Here is an 18255-nt window from a genome sequence, read left to right on the forward strand (position 1 = left end):
ACACTCCCAATAACGTAGCTGTGGCAGTTGTAGGTTTCTAATCGACTGCGCATGCGCAGTATACTGTCCGAGGGGCGACGCAACGGCCTGACACTCTCAAAAACGGATCAAAACAGACGCTTTACCTTAGATTTTAGGGACTCGGTTGTTGTTTCTAACAGCAAGCTTCACAACATCGAGGAGACTGAAACACCAGGAAAAATAAACCAGACTAAGTTAAACCGAAACTAGTTACGCAGTCAGACACCAACTACTAACGACTCAAGGTAAGATATTCATACTTTTAATGGCATAAAATCGAAATCCTTACCTTACAGTGTTGCTGTAGTTGATGCAATTATTTCCATAGCTATGGAAGTAAAGCGTAACGTTAACGTCATTGCAGATGATGACGTCGCGGTAAATAAAGATGCATTCCACATGTGACCCTGGACCAGCAGTCATAAGGGTCATTTTTTTTTATTGAGACGTATGCATCATCTGAAAGCTGAATAAATAAGCTTTAGGATAGGACAATATTTTTGTTTTGTTTTGTTATGATAGGACAATAATTGGCTGAGATACAACTATTTGAAAATCTGGAATCTGAGGGTGCAGAAAAATCTAAATATTGAGAAAATCGCCTGTAAAGTTGCCCAAACGAAGTTCTTAGCAATGCATATTACTAATCAAAAATGAAGTTTTTATATATTTATGGTTGGAAATTGACAAAATATCTTCATGGAACATGATCTTTATTTAATATCCCAATGATTTTTGGCATAAAAGAAAAATCGGTCATTTTGACCCATACAATGTAATGTTGGCTTTTGCTACAAATATACCTGTGCTACTTTTTTTTACTGGTTTTGTGGTCCAGGGTCACGTGTTTCATAAATGCTAAAGAAAACAGGTTTTTATAGGATGTAGGCTAGATTTATTATTGAAGACAATGTTGATAAATGAGAGAAGCAGAACCTTTTACTATTTTTGTTTGATTATACATATTTTCTGATTTATTTATTTTTTATTTGCGTAATTCAAGTGAATATGTTTCTGCATAGCTTAATGCTAATAATAATACCATGTTTCTTTTGGATATGTACCAGTTATTCTAGGAAGTACCTTGGTGTTTAGGTACATACCATAGTACACAAATATGCTGATCATGTAGTAGGCCCTACTTAGTTTATAGGAAAACATTGATACTACCCTACTTTCAATATGGGTAAATAACTTCAATAAATGCCATTTCACTTAATAACCACCTATTAAACGTCTTAGAAATCTATGATCAGTGGTGAGTTGTGACATGTAATGACAGCACTGATATTAAGTCAAGTTTTCCATGCAAGAGCCTCCATTGTTCCTCCCACACAGAATCGCACAGTGGCTCCTCATTCACCTTCTCTCATGCTCAAAGTTTGTTTAAATTACTGTGCCCTACAGCTCATTCTGCTCATTCTGCTCAAGCACGCACACCCTTCTGCACGAAAACACCACCTATCAATCACACCACTATATAATTCACTCTTAAAGTAAGATTATACACTAAAATATTACTTTATTATGATTATATGCATAGTACAAATGGTACTGGTTAACCATTTAAACAAACTAAATGGTTAAGGGTCCATTTGTTCACAGTAGTTACTAACAATCAAAAATACTTCTGAAAAATGTATCAAGCTCAGTTAATTTCAACATTTACTAATACATTATTCAAATCAAAAGTTGTATCTGCTAAAATAATTTAAAGAACCTGCGATAAAATTAATGAGATTAATAAGTACTGTATCAAATGTATTGCTCATTTTAGTTAATGCATTAACTAATTACCAGTTACCATTATTATTACAAAGTTGCAGCAAGAAATATCGTTAAAATTGTATTGTATAAAAATATATAATGTAGAAAAAATACAAAAACAGACTACATATTGTCTAAATAAAACAACTGCTATTAAATAAATCTTACAGTGCAACCTTAATATGTTGAATATATTTTTCATGTATGTTTCCTACTCAGTATACTTTCATACACAACATAATTTAAATACATGATTTGCCTTAGAGAGACTTGAGTAATCTGTGTGAACAGTTATGTTGTAACTAGTTGCAAGTTGACTTAAGATTTGCAAAATAGTGTTGTTTCCAATTGTTAATTTAAATAAAATGGGCTTTGAAAAAAACAAACAAGCAACATTATAGAGTACAAATGAGATATTACCTAAATTAGAGTCTGCTATGAATTTATTTGAGCAGTGTGAATGCTAGTCAGCATTATTAGATCTTAATAAACAACCATTTAAAATGAAACCACATCAGATTCAGCGACACTAAATAAATCCATTATTGATTCTAAACTAAACACATTGTCATTCTTTAGATACAGAACCGGTCTGATTCAATCAGAATGTGTTCTGACAAGTTAGGCTAATTAAACAAATAAGTAGCGTGGGAAACTAAAACTTACTCTGGCACAGTGTTTTCAACCAGTACATGTCTAGGTGCTAACAACTAACCCTTAGAAATTGTCAATTATATATACATTGCAGTTTGGCCCACTGAAATAGTGGTTGCAGAGGCCACATCATGCAATGTTATCAAGCACAAAGGGAAATACTGAAACCATTGGTCTCTCTACCAGTTTGTGGCATAGAAAATGCTGTTATTTCAAAAGCTTTCAGTTCTCATGGCACATTCACCAAGTTTCCATATAATGTTTCCATGTAAACAGATCAGTCCAATGGCAACGCCGTGTGTAACCAAGGTGGAGCTGACAGTCTCCTGTGAAAACCTGCTGGACATGGATGTGGGGTCCAAATCTGACCCGCTGTGTGTCCTGCTCATGAACACATCAGGAAACCAGTGGTTTGAGGTCAGGTCACTTGTTGTTTGTTGTGCAAGTAGTTCAAATATTTATGTGAATGCCTATGCATATTTGGGAATCTGAATGTTTTGGTTCATAGGTCGATCGCACTGAGAGGGTTAAGAACTGCTTAAGCCCAAAATTTGCCAAGAAGTTTGTTGTCGATTACTACTTTGAGGTTGTTCAGAAACTCAGATTCAGCCTTTACGATATTGACAATAAAACCGTTGATTTGAGCGATGACGACTTCCTGGGCGACTTCGAGTGCTCGCTGGGTCAGGTAAGACAACCAAAGATCCTAAACATCCATGTTTTGGAGTTAATTTTCCTCCGTGACATTGTCTGATGTGTTTTTTTTTTCTACAAAGATTGTTTCCAGTAGTAAGCTGACGAGACCTTTGGTGCTGAAGAACAAGAAACCTGCAGGAAAGGGAACGATTACGGTGAATGTCCATGATATTTCATTATATTTACTCTAGATGTGGTTGCTAGAGAATAACATTTTTCCATAAAGTTGTTGTGACATAAAGAACATCATCTTATTGTGGATATAATTGATGGTGGACTGTTTTAATATATAACACAGATTTTGACATTTATTTAAAGTCTCTTTTTCTCACCAAGGCTGCATTTATTTGGTCAAAAATACAGTAAAATCAGTAATATTGTGAAATATTATTACAATTTAAAATAACTGCTGTATTTATTTTAAAATGTAATTTATTCCTGTAATGCAAAGCTGAATTTGCAGCATCATTACTCCAGTCCTTAGTGACACATGATCTTTCAGAAATCATTCTAATATGCTGATTTGCTGCTCAAGAAACATTTGTTGTTATTATCAAAGTTCAACATTTTTTGTGCTAGTTAATATTATTGTTGAAACAGTGATGCATTTTTTTCAGGATTCTTTGATGATTAGATTAAAAAACAACATTTATTTGAAATATAAATATTTAAAAACCCCTACTGTCCCTTTTGGTCAATTTAATACAGTGCCCTCCATAAGTATTGGAACAGTAAAGACAAAGTTGCTCTGTTGGCTGTGGAGTCAAGACATTTGCAAATATGATTAAAAGATGAATATGAGACAAAACTACAGAATGTCACATTTTATTATTAGCTGTTTCAACACATACATGTTTTACCAAATAAAAAGAACAGTACCTTTAGAGTTCATCCCCCTATCTGATGTGAGTATAAGTATTGGGACAGTTGAACATAAGGCAGATATAAAAGATTAAAAGCTATTATTTAGTTGCAGATCCCTTGCGCACAATCACAGCAGTGAGTCTGTGACCCATAGACATCACCAGACTCTTGGTCTCATCCTTTCAAATACTTTCCCAGCCTTTAAATGCAGCCAATCCCAACTGTTGCTTGTTTTGGGGAGTTTCTGCCTTTACTCTCCTCTTCAGCTGCTGAAATTCATGTTCAATCAGATTTAAATCTGGAGATTGACTTGGGAAATCTAAGACTTTTCATTTCTTTGCCCTTATAAATTTCTTAACTGAACTGCCAGGGGGTTTTGGGTCATTGTCCTGATGCAATATGAAGCACTTCCCAATGAATCCGGTGGCATTTTCTTGAATATTGGTAGGCAATATGGTTTTGTACCCTTCCAAATTCATTTTGCTACTGTCATCATACATTAAGTCATCAGTAAAGTTGAGAGAGCCTGTTCCAGAGGCAGCCATGCATGCCCATGCCATGACACCACCTCCACCATGCTTTACAGATGAGGATGTATGCTTGGGATCATTTGCAGTTCCCTTTTTTTCTCCACATGTTTGCTTCCCCATCACTTAGATAAAGGTTCATCTTTGTCTCATCGGTCCATAAATACAGTTTCAAAACTCTTCTGGCTCACCTTTGTGCTTTTTTGCAAACTCTAATCTTACCTTTCTATTTTTGGTGCTGGTCAGAGGTTTGCATCTTGCTGTGTGTAGCATCTGTAATTCTGTGTCAAAGTCTCCTGAGGACAGTAGATTGTCAGAGCATCACCCCAGCTTTCTGGAAGTTGTTGCTGATTTTACAGACATGTCTTTTAGGATTCATTTTCACAGCTTTTATGATTTGTCTGTCATCAACTACTGTTGTTTTCTCAGCCGATCAGGTGGTTGTTGGTTGCTGGTGTCGCTGGTGGTTTCCAAACTCTTGATTTCTCCATACCCTTTGTTTTGCTAGAGCTCTAACTGACTTCCTCTTTTCTTTTAGCATCCACATTGCTTGCTTTTCTCTCAAAGTCAGCTCCCTCGTCTTCATCCTGGTTTGTGTGTGTCATCATCGAATGCAAGATTCAGAATACAGAAGTAATGGATATAACTGATACGACACATTCCCTGCTTTTAATATCTGAAGAATTAATGCAACAGGACACAGCTGATCACTTAGAAAGACCTGTGAGGCAACTGTCCCAATACTTATGCTCACATCAGATAGAGGGATGAAACTCTAAAAGTGCTGAACTTCTTAGCTGGTAAAACATCTATGTGTTGGATCACCCAATAATAAAATGTGACATTCTGTAGTTTTGTCTCATATTCACATTTTAATCATATTTGTAAATGTCTTGACTCCACAGCCAACAGAGCAATTTTGTCTTTACTGTTCCAATACTTTTAGAGGGCACTGTACATCCTTACTCAATAAAACAGTTACAACATATACAAACAGCAAATATTTGTATATTTATATTCACTTCAGATCAGTGCAGAGGAAATCAAGGACAACAGAGTTGTGAATTTTGAGATGGAGGCCAGAAAACTGGACAATAAGGTAAGACATGAGATGTAAGTTTTTGAATTTGCTTTAATTTTAAACTGTAAAATGCATTCAGTATCTAAATGTGGGTTTACTTGCAGGATTTCTTTGGAAAATCAGACCCCTACCTGGAATTTTACAGGCAGACGGAAGCAGGCTGGCAGCTTGCTCACAGGACTGAGGTGCGTTGTTGTGTTGTGTGTTTGTATGTAGATGTGGAGTATTAACTCTCTGAGTGGTTGTTGTTAATGTTTATTGTGAATGTTAATGGTTATCTTTCATACCAGGTGGTGAAGAATAACTTGAATCCTTGCTGGAGGCCTTTTAAAGTCCCTCTACGTTCTCTCTGTGCAGGAGACATGGAGAAACCAATCAAGGTAGAGTCTCTGTTCACTGGTTGTTATAAAAGTTATTTTATAACATTAAAAAGCACTCTGTTGCTAACACAAGTGTCATGTAAAAGGCTGGCCTCCTGGATTAACAATCCTGTATTACTGTAAAGCCTGTAAAACTCTGGCTTTACTTTGGCTTGTCAGTCAGAGGCTGTTTGGTGGCTTACAATCAGTGTTCATGACTTTGTGATTTTTCTTGCTAAAGCATCTTAAAGGGAAACTGACTGTCGGGAAAAGAGCAGGTATTTTTCATCAGAACGGCTGTTTCATTTATAAATGTGTGTGTCACTGAATAGCTGCTGGTTTGCCCTTCATAGATCAGTATAGAGCTATTCTGTCCAACAGTTGTTTCCTGAATGAGGTCATTTCAACCCTTTTCATGTGTTGATGTCTTTAGCTAGTTGGGTCGTTCTCAGGAAACAGTGGCGTTTGTATCTGTGAATTTTAAAACCTTACAATTTCATTTGAAAGGTTAAATCTGAACTTTAAAGGAACCATTACCAAATAGTTTCAAATTGTTATGAAAACAAAGAATGAAAGGTGAATTAATAAGGCTAAAGGGGAAATAATGGTGTTGAACACAAATTGGGGGGACTTTCTGTCCAACCCCATTATTTAGCATAAAGCATTGTGGGAAAAAAAGCATGTATAAGCAATAAAAGCATGATGTAGGTAGAATTCAAATATTCTCAAATAAACTCATTGAAATGTAATAATGATGAAAGTGGCATGCAAATTTGCCAGTTAATTTAATAGAATATATAATAAATATATAACATAAACATATATATTATGCTATTAAAATAGTAATTAAAAATAAATACATTTAAATTTTTGAATTGAATATAATTCATTGTAATTAAATATTTTTTTACCTATTAAATTATATATTTTAATTTATTTTGTGTTTACATATTAATTAATTAATTATTATTAATTAATTAATTATTACTGTAAATCATATAAATAACTTAAGTTCAGAATACTGCTAATTACTGTATTTCAGTAATATGTCATGGAGCACAAATGTATTTTTCCATAGATTTATATGTAATTATTTAGAGTTTTGAATACTGTTAGTTACTGTATTTCAAATAATGCTGTTTTCTCAGAAAGACTCGCTGTCCTAGTGAAGGATTCAGAGAACACACTGCTGCTACAATATTCTTTGACAGGATTCTTCATACATCTAATCTTATGAAATGTGGGCAGGGTGGCAGGGTGTCCAACATTTCATCTATTCATTCATTTAGAGAGATCCTGTTTGGTGTGCTGTTCTGGTGGTGTCTTAACTAATTTTTGAATGAAGAGACCAGTAGACCTGTGCTATGGTTCTTCATTTGATGGACTTTTTGCATGACCTCTCTAAATTCCCCTCTGTTTCACCCTCCAATCTCATTCACTCCAGATCAGATCAGATCAGATCATTTCATGCTGTATTTTCAATCCTCTTTAGGTTGAATGTTACGATTATGACAACGATGGATCTCATGATTTGATAGGAATTTTTGAGACCAATATGAAGCGTCTACAAGAGGCGTCCCGCAGCGCTCCGGTGAGATGACCCTCAAAGCACTTTTGATTTCATTACCTGATGAATGTGTGAATGTTTCTGAACTAAAGAAGCTGATTTGTGTCCTGCAGGCTGAGTTTGAGTGCATAAACAGTAAAAAGAAACAGAAGAAGAAACATTATAAGAACTCTGGAGTCGTGAGTGTGAAAGTTTGTCAGGTACTGTCACAGAAACACACTTTATTCTCGACATTCAGTATTAAAACCAATGCAAACATTTCTAGACATGATTGTGTTTGCTGTCTCAGATTACCAGGGAATACACCTTTCTGGACTACATCATGGGAGGCTGCCAGATAAATTTCACTGTAAGTCATTAACTATTTTTATTTATTTTTTCACACACACACACAAAAAAAATAAAAAAATAAATAAAAAATAAAATATATATATATATATATATATATATATACACACATACATACAGTGCCTTGCAAAAGTATTCATACCCCTTCATTTTTGTTTTCCACATTTTGTTATGTTGCTGCTACCTAGGGCTGTGACGGTCGCTGTGACAACCGCATCACTGCGGTGGTCGGTTGTCAGTGCATGTGACGTCACACACTCTATAACAAGCATAATACAAAGTTTTGTATAAAAGTGTAATAATAGTAACAGTTGCAAATTTTTTTATTTAGACTATAAGTCTATGCTAATTCACAAATTACCTTTAGATTGGCAGGTTTGAGCGCAGGAAAATACAGTTTATTCTGCATTCAGCAAATTTATTTAGTGTTGAGGGATGGACCTTGTTGGGAAACCAAATACTACATACTACTGTCTGATTTGAAAATATGAATTTGGGGCATCATAATGGGCGTTCTGTGAGATGCTATCATGAAGGATGGAACTTTCTTCCACATAAACCCACACACAGTGTGCTGAATTTAGCGTTATTCGCTATCCTTACCAAAGACATCCATCTCCAGAGATATCCCCATCTTTTTGTCTGATGGTTTAGTTCACATTTAAAAGATTTATAACATAAAAACCACACATAACACAGTTGACAGGTATGAACTTATCCATAAAGCATTTTAAACACACACACATTATAATAATAACATACATTATAACGTTAATGACTATATTATATTATTATAAAGTTAAATTAAGTTTTATAATGCATCATGACACTTCAAGTTGTAAGGACTTGTTAAATAACATCATACCACTTTATCAGACATGACTAAGCGGAAATTAGGGTGACCATACATGCCATTCTTCCCGGACATGTCCTGGCCAGGATTTCTATATTGCTTTGATTCAAAGTACCTCGAGAGCATTTCGAAAACTTAAGGAACCGATGATATACCACACGCAAACAAAGCCGAAACCTAGATATTTTAGGCAATGTAGAAATCCTGGCCAGTACGTGTCCGGGAAAAATGGCACGTATGGTCACCCTACAGAAACAGATATATGCCAAATCTATAACATTATTTAGGTTTAAGTCAATCATGAGGAATTCTGAATTCATGCTTTATAACCCTTGACAAATGTGAATATAATGTGTATATAATATTATGGATAGGCGTACTGATATATAGAAAGTGTGGCCGTGGTTAGATCAGTTAAGTTTATCTATTGTAATGCAAATCATGGTATTTAAACATTTCCTATGTAATTTCCGTCTAAGTTCCGACAATAGTTTGTGAATATTTATTTATTTTTTAATCAACAGCACTCAGTGGGGGCATAAATTGACCCACAAAAGTTGTTTGCTCCAAGCTCTTTCGTCGCTTGATCTTTCATTTAGGTGCTTGAACTTTTCTTTTCGTTTTATTTATTTTTTTGTATTATGTATCTGTAAAATAAATAAATTCCTTCATGTTGGAGCAATATTTTAAATTAAATATAAAAAAACTATTCAAAATTTTATAATATAAATAAAAAACTACTCTTTTTTTATAAAAATAAATCATTCTAAATAATAAATACAATATATAAGTAATAATTGTTTTATTTATTTATTATCTTTTTATTATTTATTATTTGTTTAATTTAGTATAGATAAAAATACATACATATTTGTGTAGAATTATATTTCCTGATAAAGAATATTATGTCTACATCAATTCCATATATTGTAGTAATATATTATATTATATATTTCAAAAGCTATATCAGTGTATTATTATAAAAACAACAATAATAGCCAATAATAAATACATTTTAATATTTTAATATAAATAATTTTTATATTATTATTTAGGATTATGTTTGCATATATTATGTCTCTATGAATTAAATTAATTTATGTTGGAACAATATTTTATAATATATATTTTAAAAATAATATGAATGTATTATTTATAAAAACAACAATAATAATGCTAAATACATGTTTAGATTTTAATGTAAATGATATATTGATTATTTTAGTTATGATATATAAAAAGACAGACATACTTGCATAGAATTATACTGCTTACATTATGTCTCTATGAATTATATTTGTTCATGTTGAAGCATGGTTACTCATGTACTTCACATCTTTCTTCTCTTCCAGGTGGGCATAGACTTTACAGGGTCAAATGGTGACCCCAGATCACCTGATTCTTTACATTACATCAGTCCTCAAGGTGTGAATGAATATCTCTCAGCAATTTGGTCAGTTGGCCTCGTGGTCCAGGACTATGACAGGTACAAGGACACCAGCAATATATATTTATTCATCATAATATCAAATAATAATAAAAAACCCATAGATCTAATTTTTTCTTTAATATCCTCCAGTGACAAAATGTTTCCTGCGTTTGGATTTGGTGCCCAGATTCCACCTTCATGGCAGGTAAATGAAATGACATCTGCTGTTGTTACTGTGACAAACTCCCAAAAGCCTCAGTTTACTATTGTTGTATTTTCCAGGTGTCTCATGAGTTTCCTCTCAACTTCAATCCTGCAAATCCATTCTGTGCAGGTATATTACAATATCAGTCTTTCAACCCCTGCACGGAAATTATGTGTATAAACAGGAAGTTGTATTTCTCTTCGCATAGGTGTGGAGGGTGTGGTGGAGGCCTACAGGATGTGCCTTCCTCAGGTCAAACTTTACGGGCCTACGAACTTCGCTCCCATTATTAACCACATGGCTCGTTTCGCACAGCAGGCTTTACAGCAGAACACAGCGTCGGTGAGATTCAACCCAAACCTAAATATTTTTTGACGCTGTATGTCTTTCTGACTCCGCCCCCTATCTGTTTCAGCAATACTTTGTCCTGCTGATCATCACAGACGGAGTGATCACGGACATGGACCAGACACGTGGAGCAATAGTCGCCGCCTCCCGCTTGCCCATGTCAATCATCATTGTGGGCGTAGGCAAAGCCGACTTCACAGATATGGAGATTCTGGACGGAGATGACGGACGCCTGAAGTCTATCACGGGAGAACCGGCCATACGTGACATTGTGCAGTTTGTGCCCTTCAGAAAGTTCCAGAACGTGAGTGAAAAACCAGTCCGAGGAGTTTGGTACACAGCTAATTTGGGCTTGCTCATGCTTTGGCTTTTTCTTTTTGGGGCCTATCTCTCGCAGCTCTAGGTGCTTTCTAAAATCTTAATTTGGTGCATATTATTTTGTTTTTCTGCATACTGTAGTAGTTTTATAGCCATTTTGAAGAAAAAAAAGCCTAAGAACTAATTGGAGTATCATGGAGTATCATTCATGTTTGTTTATGTGTTTATTTTCATTGATATAAACATATATGAGGGCTATATGTTTATTTCAAACATTTTATTTGCATGTTCATGGAGGTCAAAAAAATTGGGCATGGGGATTGCAATTATCGATTTAGTTTAGTTCAAATCCTCTTAACAATTAGGTTCCTTAACAGTTAATTTAACGATTCCTTTAGTTCTTTTGAGGAAGGAATGTTTATATTTGTCTTTATGTATATATAATAACTATAACTTTAGGAAAGTTTCTGGGAGTTTACCAGAAATCTTCCACCCCATAGCAACCATTCTTGCAGAAAGTATCACGGCCTGAATGAATGAAGTTGTGTTTTAAGGGTAGCATAGATATAATTGTGTGTTACATAACAAACACATTCAAACAAAAGATGAGGGAACAAATTTCATTAAGATGTGAAAAATTTCATTCATTCATTAGATGTGAATAAGCAATCAGTAACCACTAATTTCCGTCACGCTGTATGTTTTTGATTCACCAAAAATGACCAGTTTCTAAGAGTCATTTTGTTTGGGAAACGGAGTCCACCTGTTGCTCTGATGATTGGTGCTATTGGTTGCGGCGTTAACGGTGTTCAACATGCATCTGCAAGTAAAGGGCGTACGTTTATGTGAACTCTAACATAGTTATCGCACTCGGTGTGAATGAGCCTTAATGAACATGCAAAAACTCTTAACAAACCAAGTCATTTTATTCTGTTATTTTTATGGGACAAGTTCCCAACCCTTTTCAGAATTGTTTATGCCTGTAGACACTGAGCAGAGCCTAAAACAACTCAAACTTTTATTTATAATGTTTTAGTCCCATATATCTACCACGTTATGGCTTGCAGCGTCTCACCTGTGCCATTGTGTCCATTTCATTTCAGACGCCCAGGGAAATGCTTGCCCAATGTGTACTGGCAGAATTACCACAACAAGTCACATCCTACTTCAGATATATAAACCTGGCACCTCCGCACGAGCCAAAACAATCATAGACATGAACATGTAGGGCTCTCTTCTTTATCTGCACCTGACCCTCTGTCATGCGCCTGTCTGAATGATTACCGCTTCACAAAGCATTCAGCTGTCACAGCAGTCATATTCATCTGTTTTATTAGAGGTAGCCATCATTTTTGCAGGAGTCATGGACGCCATATTTGCCATAAAATAGCATCACAAACTGAGGGAAAGGAAGATGTTGAATGGTGTTGAAACTCAAAACAGGAGGTTTTCCTAAAGCATGATGAATTTATGCTGCATTCATGTCATATCTGAATTATGAAACTGAAGTCCTTGAACTCTAAAAGTATTTGTTTCTGTGGCAACGCTCATAATAGGAAAAATGAATCCATTTCTGTTTAGTCAGTGTCTAGCTAGCTTTTATTTATACAATATTAAACCATATTTTGGTTTATTGGTTTAAGTAAAACTATTAAAAATATTAATTGAAATACGAAATATAAATTTTAGATAAAAAAAAACATTTTGCAATGGCAACTAACTAAAATAAATGCTAGTTACTAAAACATTTAAATATTTTTTTTTTTAAATACATTTTTTATTTACTTTTTTTTAAATAAAAAATACTAAAAACGAGTGCATAAAGAAATACTAAAATTAAAAATAAAAGCTAATTCAAAATATTAATATGTAAATATAAATATAATAAACACAGTATGATATAAATATAATACTATATAGATAATAAAAATACTACTGTCCCAAACCATAACTTTGTCTAAACTTATTATGCATAATTTTTGCTATGGTACATTTTATTATTAAATGAGTATAATGTATAGTTATATAATGTATATGATTTAAATGATATGATCTATATTATTATTATTATACATTTTATATTATCTAAAAATTATAGTTAGGCTAACATAACTGCTAAAAACGGTCATTTGTCACAATGATCAAGTGGAAGACGTCCAAATGTTCAAAACATTATATTATATTACATTATATTGCGTATATTACATTGTCAAAACTGGTCAAAATTTACAGCAGGGCATAAAAATGATAAAAAGTGCATAACAGAAATAATAAAACTAAAATTAACCTGAAAACTCAAAATATTAATAAATATGATATAAATATAATACTATATAAATAATAAAATTGCTAATGTCCCAAACCATAACAGTCTAAAAACGTATTATACGTATATATATAAATGATAGGTAATATAACTGCTAAAACTGTCATTTTTCACAGTGATCAAGTGTTCTAGTCCCAAATGTTCATAATATTCTAATAGTATAATATTAACTAATCGATAGCTGACATGATAGGACATGATCGCAGCATACGGTTTATGTTGTCTGCACTGTCTTGTAACTAACACTATGATGCTTAACTCATCTCCAACCTTCTGCTCAAAGTCAGAAATATGTTGACTAACCTTTTCTCTCTCTCTGTAGTCTCATAAAGACGAGCTGGCTAAGTGTGTTCTGGCGGAGGTTCCTGGTCAGGTCGGCACCTTCTTTAACATGATGAAGCTCCCGCCTCTGAAATCAGACACTCCAGTGGACGTTCCAAATGGACCGACGCAGAACTGAAGGACCTGTTAACTTCACACCCCATACAACATCAACCTACTTATCTAAGTTTAGTCCTTCTTAAAGCAATATACCACTAGATACATGTGGTTTGTGCTGGTTTAAATTTAAGTTATTCATTTGTTTACTTTTTAAAAATCATTTTATGTTTTTTTCTGCCAAATTATCTTGCAATGGTCTATTATAGAGCTTGTTTGGACTCAAGTATCCTACTCTAAATGATCAATTATTGAAAAAAAATTTAAGTTTAAGCTTTAAATCAACCTTGTTTGTGTTGTAGGTGAGATGAACGAATGGTATGAAGGCATTTTTTTTTTTATCTCCTGTGTCATTCCCACTAACTACTTCGAAAATTGTTTACAGTCAGCGTTATCTCATTAACTTTTCATGTCATTATCATTTTTTATATCTATCTATATATATATATATATATATATATATATATATGTTTTTTTAATCAGTGCCTCACAAAGCCATTTCTTCATATATCTAATGCATTATTTCTAATTGATCACATTGATGTGTCTGGTCGTTAGCATTTCCTAAAAATAACTGGACACGGATGGCACCGGAAGCCAGTCCCATAAAAATGACAAATTGCGCTCGCTTTTACAACAAGAATTGTAAAATTCCAAAATTGTGCATTTATTTAATTCTATGGAAATCATGTGGCAGCTTTTTACATTGCCAAGTTTTATTTTTGATCATAATGCACATAAAGCTGAAGGCACTGAGGAATAGTGCTCAGATCTCAGTCTGTACAGTTGAAAGCCATTGATACTGACGTCTGGATGGGTCAGTCATCCTGTTATGTGCCTGAATGCACTATGCATATTATTATTACTACTGTATTTATGCAAAGGTAATCAGCTTTTTGGATCAGTATTAACTGTTTAAGATGCAAATTAAGCTTAGTTTGTTTTACATTTAATCAAAATGTCTAACAGCTTGTTGAGAGGCATATATTGAATCATCTTAAATGTATATTAAATAAAACAATTTTTGTTTCATCAGATACAGTATCATAATAATGTAATGTGCAGTTGCTGATATGTCTTGCATCTGAGAGCCTGTAGCATGCCTTGTTTCACATCTAATAAATAAAACACCAAAAAGTGGATTGTTTTTTGTTTTTTTGTTTTTTCCAATGTTAAGATGCAATAAATGAAGCTGACAATGAAACTACTTATTAAATATTTTATTTTTATTTTATGAAAAACATTGACCTATTTACGATATGCAAAGGCCAGGAAACCCATCCACCATGACACTGCCTAAAGTGCTGAACAGATTGGGTAATAAGTTCAAAATTATAGTCAACATACAGTCAGTATTTACAGTTTTAATCATATTTCTGTAGCTCTGAATGAATGGATGGATGGTAAAATAGATGGAATGAGGATGTTAAAGATGGATGATGCAATGGATGCATGGATGATGAAATGTGATCTATCTATCTATCCACCCATTTTATCATTCATAGATGGATGATGTTATGGATGGATGGATGGATGTAACTGATAAATGGATATAACCAACAAATAAATGGTTAGATGATGAAATGGGTGGATGGATTAATAGATGTTTTAGATAGTCGTAAATGGTGGATGGATGGATGGAATTTTCAATCCTTTTTTTCTGCTGCTTGAGCTTGCAGGAAAGAGAAATGTTATTGTTATTTCAGCTCTCTCAACTATTTGTATGCTAATGTTTAATCTATGTGTGTTTGCCCCATTATTCCACTCATCAGATCATCACACACACCTTGAGTTTTTCCAGTAATCCTCCTTTCCCAAAGCCTCCAAAAACACGTAACATTTTCGGAGTGGGTGGTTTTTGTCCGAACATTGCCAATCCCTTCTTCTTTTCTCCTTCATCTTTGACAGGAGCAGCTTTGCCTTTGGCCTTCATCAGTTTCCTGTGCAGAGAATGAATCATCCTTTATTGTAGCTACTGCATTTATCTATTAAATTTGTTCTTGAAGAAACAGTGCATGTTGCATGACCGTGACCCTTTGACTCACCGTCCCTTCCTGGCCAGCACTTTCTGAGACTCGGGGTAATGGACCAGGATGTCATTGAGATCTTTCTTATCCAGTACAAAAAGGTTGGCGAATCCGTGAGCAGCAACGTTTGCTGTTCTTCTGTTGCCTCCATCTTTTGCTGACTGTAATAGACTGAAAATAAATGCATTTTTTGTTTTGCATTTTTACTTTTTTTTTTAGACATTCTTGTTTTATCATTGTACTAAAATTTAGTCAGTATTTTTTTTTTTTAAGTAATACTTTTATTCAGTAAGGATGCATTAAATCGATCAGAAGTGACAGTAAAGACATCTATACAAAATATTCAGCTTTGTCATCACAGGAGTAAATAAATTAAATTTAAAAATATAAATTAAATTGTAATAATATTTGACAATATTACTGTTTTTACTGTATTTTTGATCAAATAAATGCAGCCTCTGTTAGATTCTTCTTTTAAAAACAATGTTGGGAAGTTTTTTTCTATTTGAATAAAATGAAAACTAAAAGAATTTCAAATCACATGAGCCAGTATTTTATTCACAATAGAACATAGATAACATAACAAATGTTTAAACTGAGAAATTTTAAAATTTTATGCACAAAATGAGCTCATTTCAAATTTGATGCCTGCTACAGGTCTCAAAATAGTTGGGACGGGTCACGGGGGCATGTTTACCATGGTTCTTCTCAAAACAGTTTGAAGATGTCTGGGCATCGAGGTTATGAGTTTCTGGAGTTTCTGGAGTGTTGGTGTTGGAATTTGGTCCCATTCTTGCCTGATATAGGTTTGCAGCTGCTGAAGAGTGGTCGTCTTTGACGTATTTTTAATTTAATGATTCGCCAAATGTTCTCTGATCTGGACGGCAGGCAGGCCAATTCAGCATCCAGACTCTTCTACTACGAAGCCATGCTTTTGTAATAGCTGCAGTATGTGGTTTTGCATTGTCCTGCTGAAATACACAAGGCCTTCCCTGAAATAGACATTGTCTGGAGGGGAGCATATGTTGCTTTAAAACCTTTAAATACCTTTCAGCATTCATAGTGCCTTCCAAAACATGCAAACTACCCATACTGTATGCACTTATGCACCCCCCATATCATCAGAGATGCTGGCTTTTGAACTGAACGCTGATGACACACTGGAAGGTCTCCCTCCTCTTTAGCCCACAGGACACAATGGCACTTCTGGACCATGTTCACATATGGCTTCCTTTTTGCATGATAGAGCTTTAGTTAGCATCTGCAGATGGCACGGCGGATTGTGTTTACCGACAGTGGTTTCTGGAAGTATTCCTGGGCCCATTTAGTAATGTCAGTGACAGAATCATGCCGATGAGTGATGCAGTGTCGCCTGAGAGCCCGAAGACCATGGGCATCCAACAAAGGTCTTCGGCCTTGTCCCTCACGCACAGAGATTTCTGCAGTTTCTCTGAATCTTTCGATTATGTTATGCACTGTAGATGATGAGATTTGCAAAGCCTTTGCAATTTGACGTTGAGGAATGTTGTTTTTAAAGTATTCCACAATCTTTTAACGCACTCTTTCACAGATTGGAGAGTCTCTGCCCATCTTTACTTCTGAGGGACTCTGTCTCTATAAGACATCCCTTTTATAGCTAATCATGTTACAGACCAGATGTCAATTAACTTAATTAGTTGCTAGATGTTCTCCCAGCTGAATCTTTTCAAAATGCCTTGCTTTTTCAGCCCTTTGTTGCCCCTGTGCCAACTTTTTTGAGACCTGTAGCAGGCATCAAATTTGAGGAATAGAAAGTTCAAAATAGCAGCATTTTAGTTTCAAATAAAAATGTTTTGTAAAATTATAAATTAATTTACTGTAACTTTTGATCAATTTAATACATCCTTACTGAATAAAATAAATGTCTTAAAAAAAATAAATTACTGAGCCCAAACATTAGAACAGTTGTGTATATTAAAATCATATGTGAAGGTGCTTTCAGTAGGCCTCTGCCTCAAAATTCATTTGTAATATTACTGTTATTTTTTACCTCTCGGGAAACAAACAAAAAACTGTATTGTACTGTTACTTTGATAATAAGAGTGTGCTGGAGCAGTTTTAGCCTTTATGTCAAACCTGCGTCAATATTCTAAAAATAACCTTTGTGCCTTTTTGGAATGTTGCATCTTGTCGAGCGAAAGTCACAAACAGGAAGTGTTTTATAAAAGACATGTGGGCTGCGCCCCTGCAGAGGCATGATGCAGAAACTGAGGACCTGTCAGTCATTTCAATCCCACTGTAGTCTCACTTAGAAATGTTCTGAGTAATGTTTACAGTCCTCTCAACAGCCTGCTGGAGCAGCAAAAATGAATGTTCTTGTGGGTAGTGACATATGAGTCATGGCTCTAATTGGCTGGAATATAGATCTGCTCCCAGTAGGAATCGGGC

The 18255-nt window shown here is 34.5% G+C and overlaps 1 protein-coding gene and 1 pseudogene across 3 annotated transcripts in view; both read left to right on the top strand.

The window, feature by feature from the left end:
* The first annotated feature begins 47 nt into the window (after positions 1 to 47).
* On the top strand, positions 48 to 14055 carry LOC306863507 (copine-3-like). 2 transcript variants are annotated; one of them, XM_079406881.1, is made up of 17 exons: positions 48 to 266; positions 2719 to 2859; positions 2951 to 3130; positions 3219 to 3293; positions 5557 to 5628; positions 5715 to 5795; positions 5901 to 5990; positions 7462 to 7560; positions 7650 to 7736; positions 7826 to 7885; positions 10090 to 10223; positions 10317 to 10371; positions 10449 to 10500; positions 10580 to 10713; positions 10787 to 11023; positions 12141 to 12261; positions 13686 to 14055. In XM_079406881.1, exons 2-16 carry the CDS (start codon positions 2728 to 2730, stop codon positions 12249 to 12251), a joined length of 1599 nt encoding a protein of 532 aa, XP_079263007.1. In that variant the 5' UTR covers positions 48 to 266; positions 2719 to 2727; the 3' UTR covers positions 12252 to 12261; positions 13686 to 14055. The 2 variants fall into 2 exon arrangements, with proteins under 2 accessions (XP_079263007.1, XP_079263006.1); XM_079406880.1 differs by lacking the exon at positions 12141 to 12261 and having other exon boundaries at positions 13686 to 13965.
* Positions 14056 to 18037: 3982 nt separating this feature from the next.
* The window catches only part of LOC306863673, a 43870-nt pseudogene continuing 43652 nt past the window's right edge, over positions 18038 to 18255 (top strand). Inside the window, exon 1 of the transcript in view lies at positions 18038 to 18084. The product of the transcript in view is annotated as an uncharacterized misc_RNA (transcript). The remainder of the gene's footprint in view (positions 18085 to 18255) is intronic.

The sequence above is a fragment of the Barbus barbus genome, assembly GCF_936440315.1.
Source record: "Barbus barbus genome assembly, chromosome: 44".
Lineage (NCBI taxonomy): Eukaryota > Metazoa > Chordata > Actinopteri > Cypriniformes > Cyprinidae > Barbus > Barbus barbus.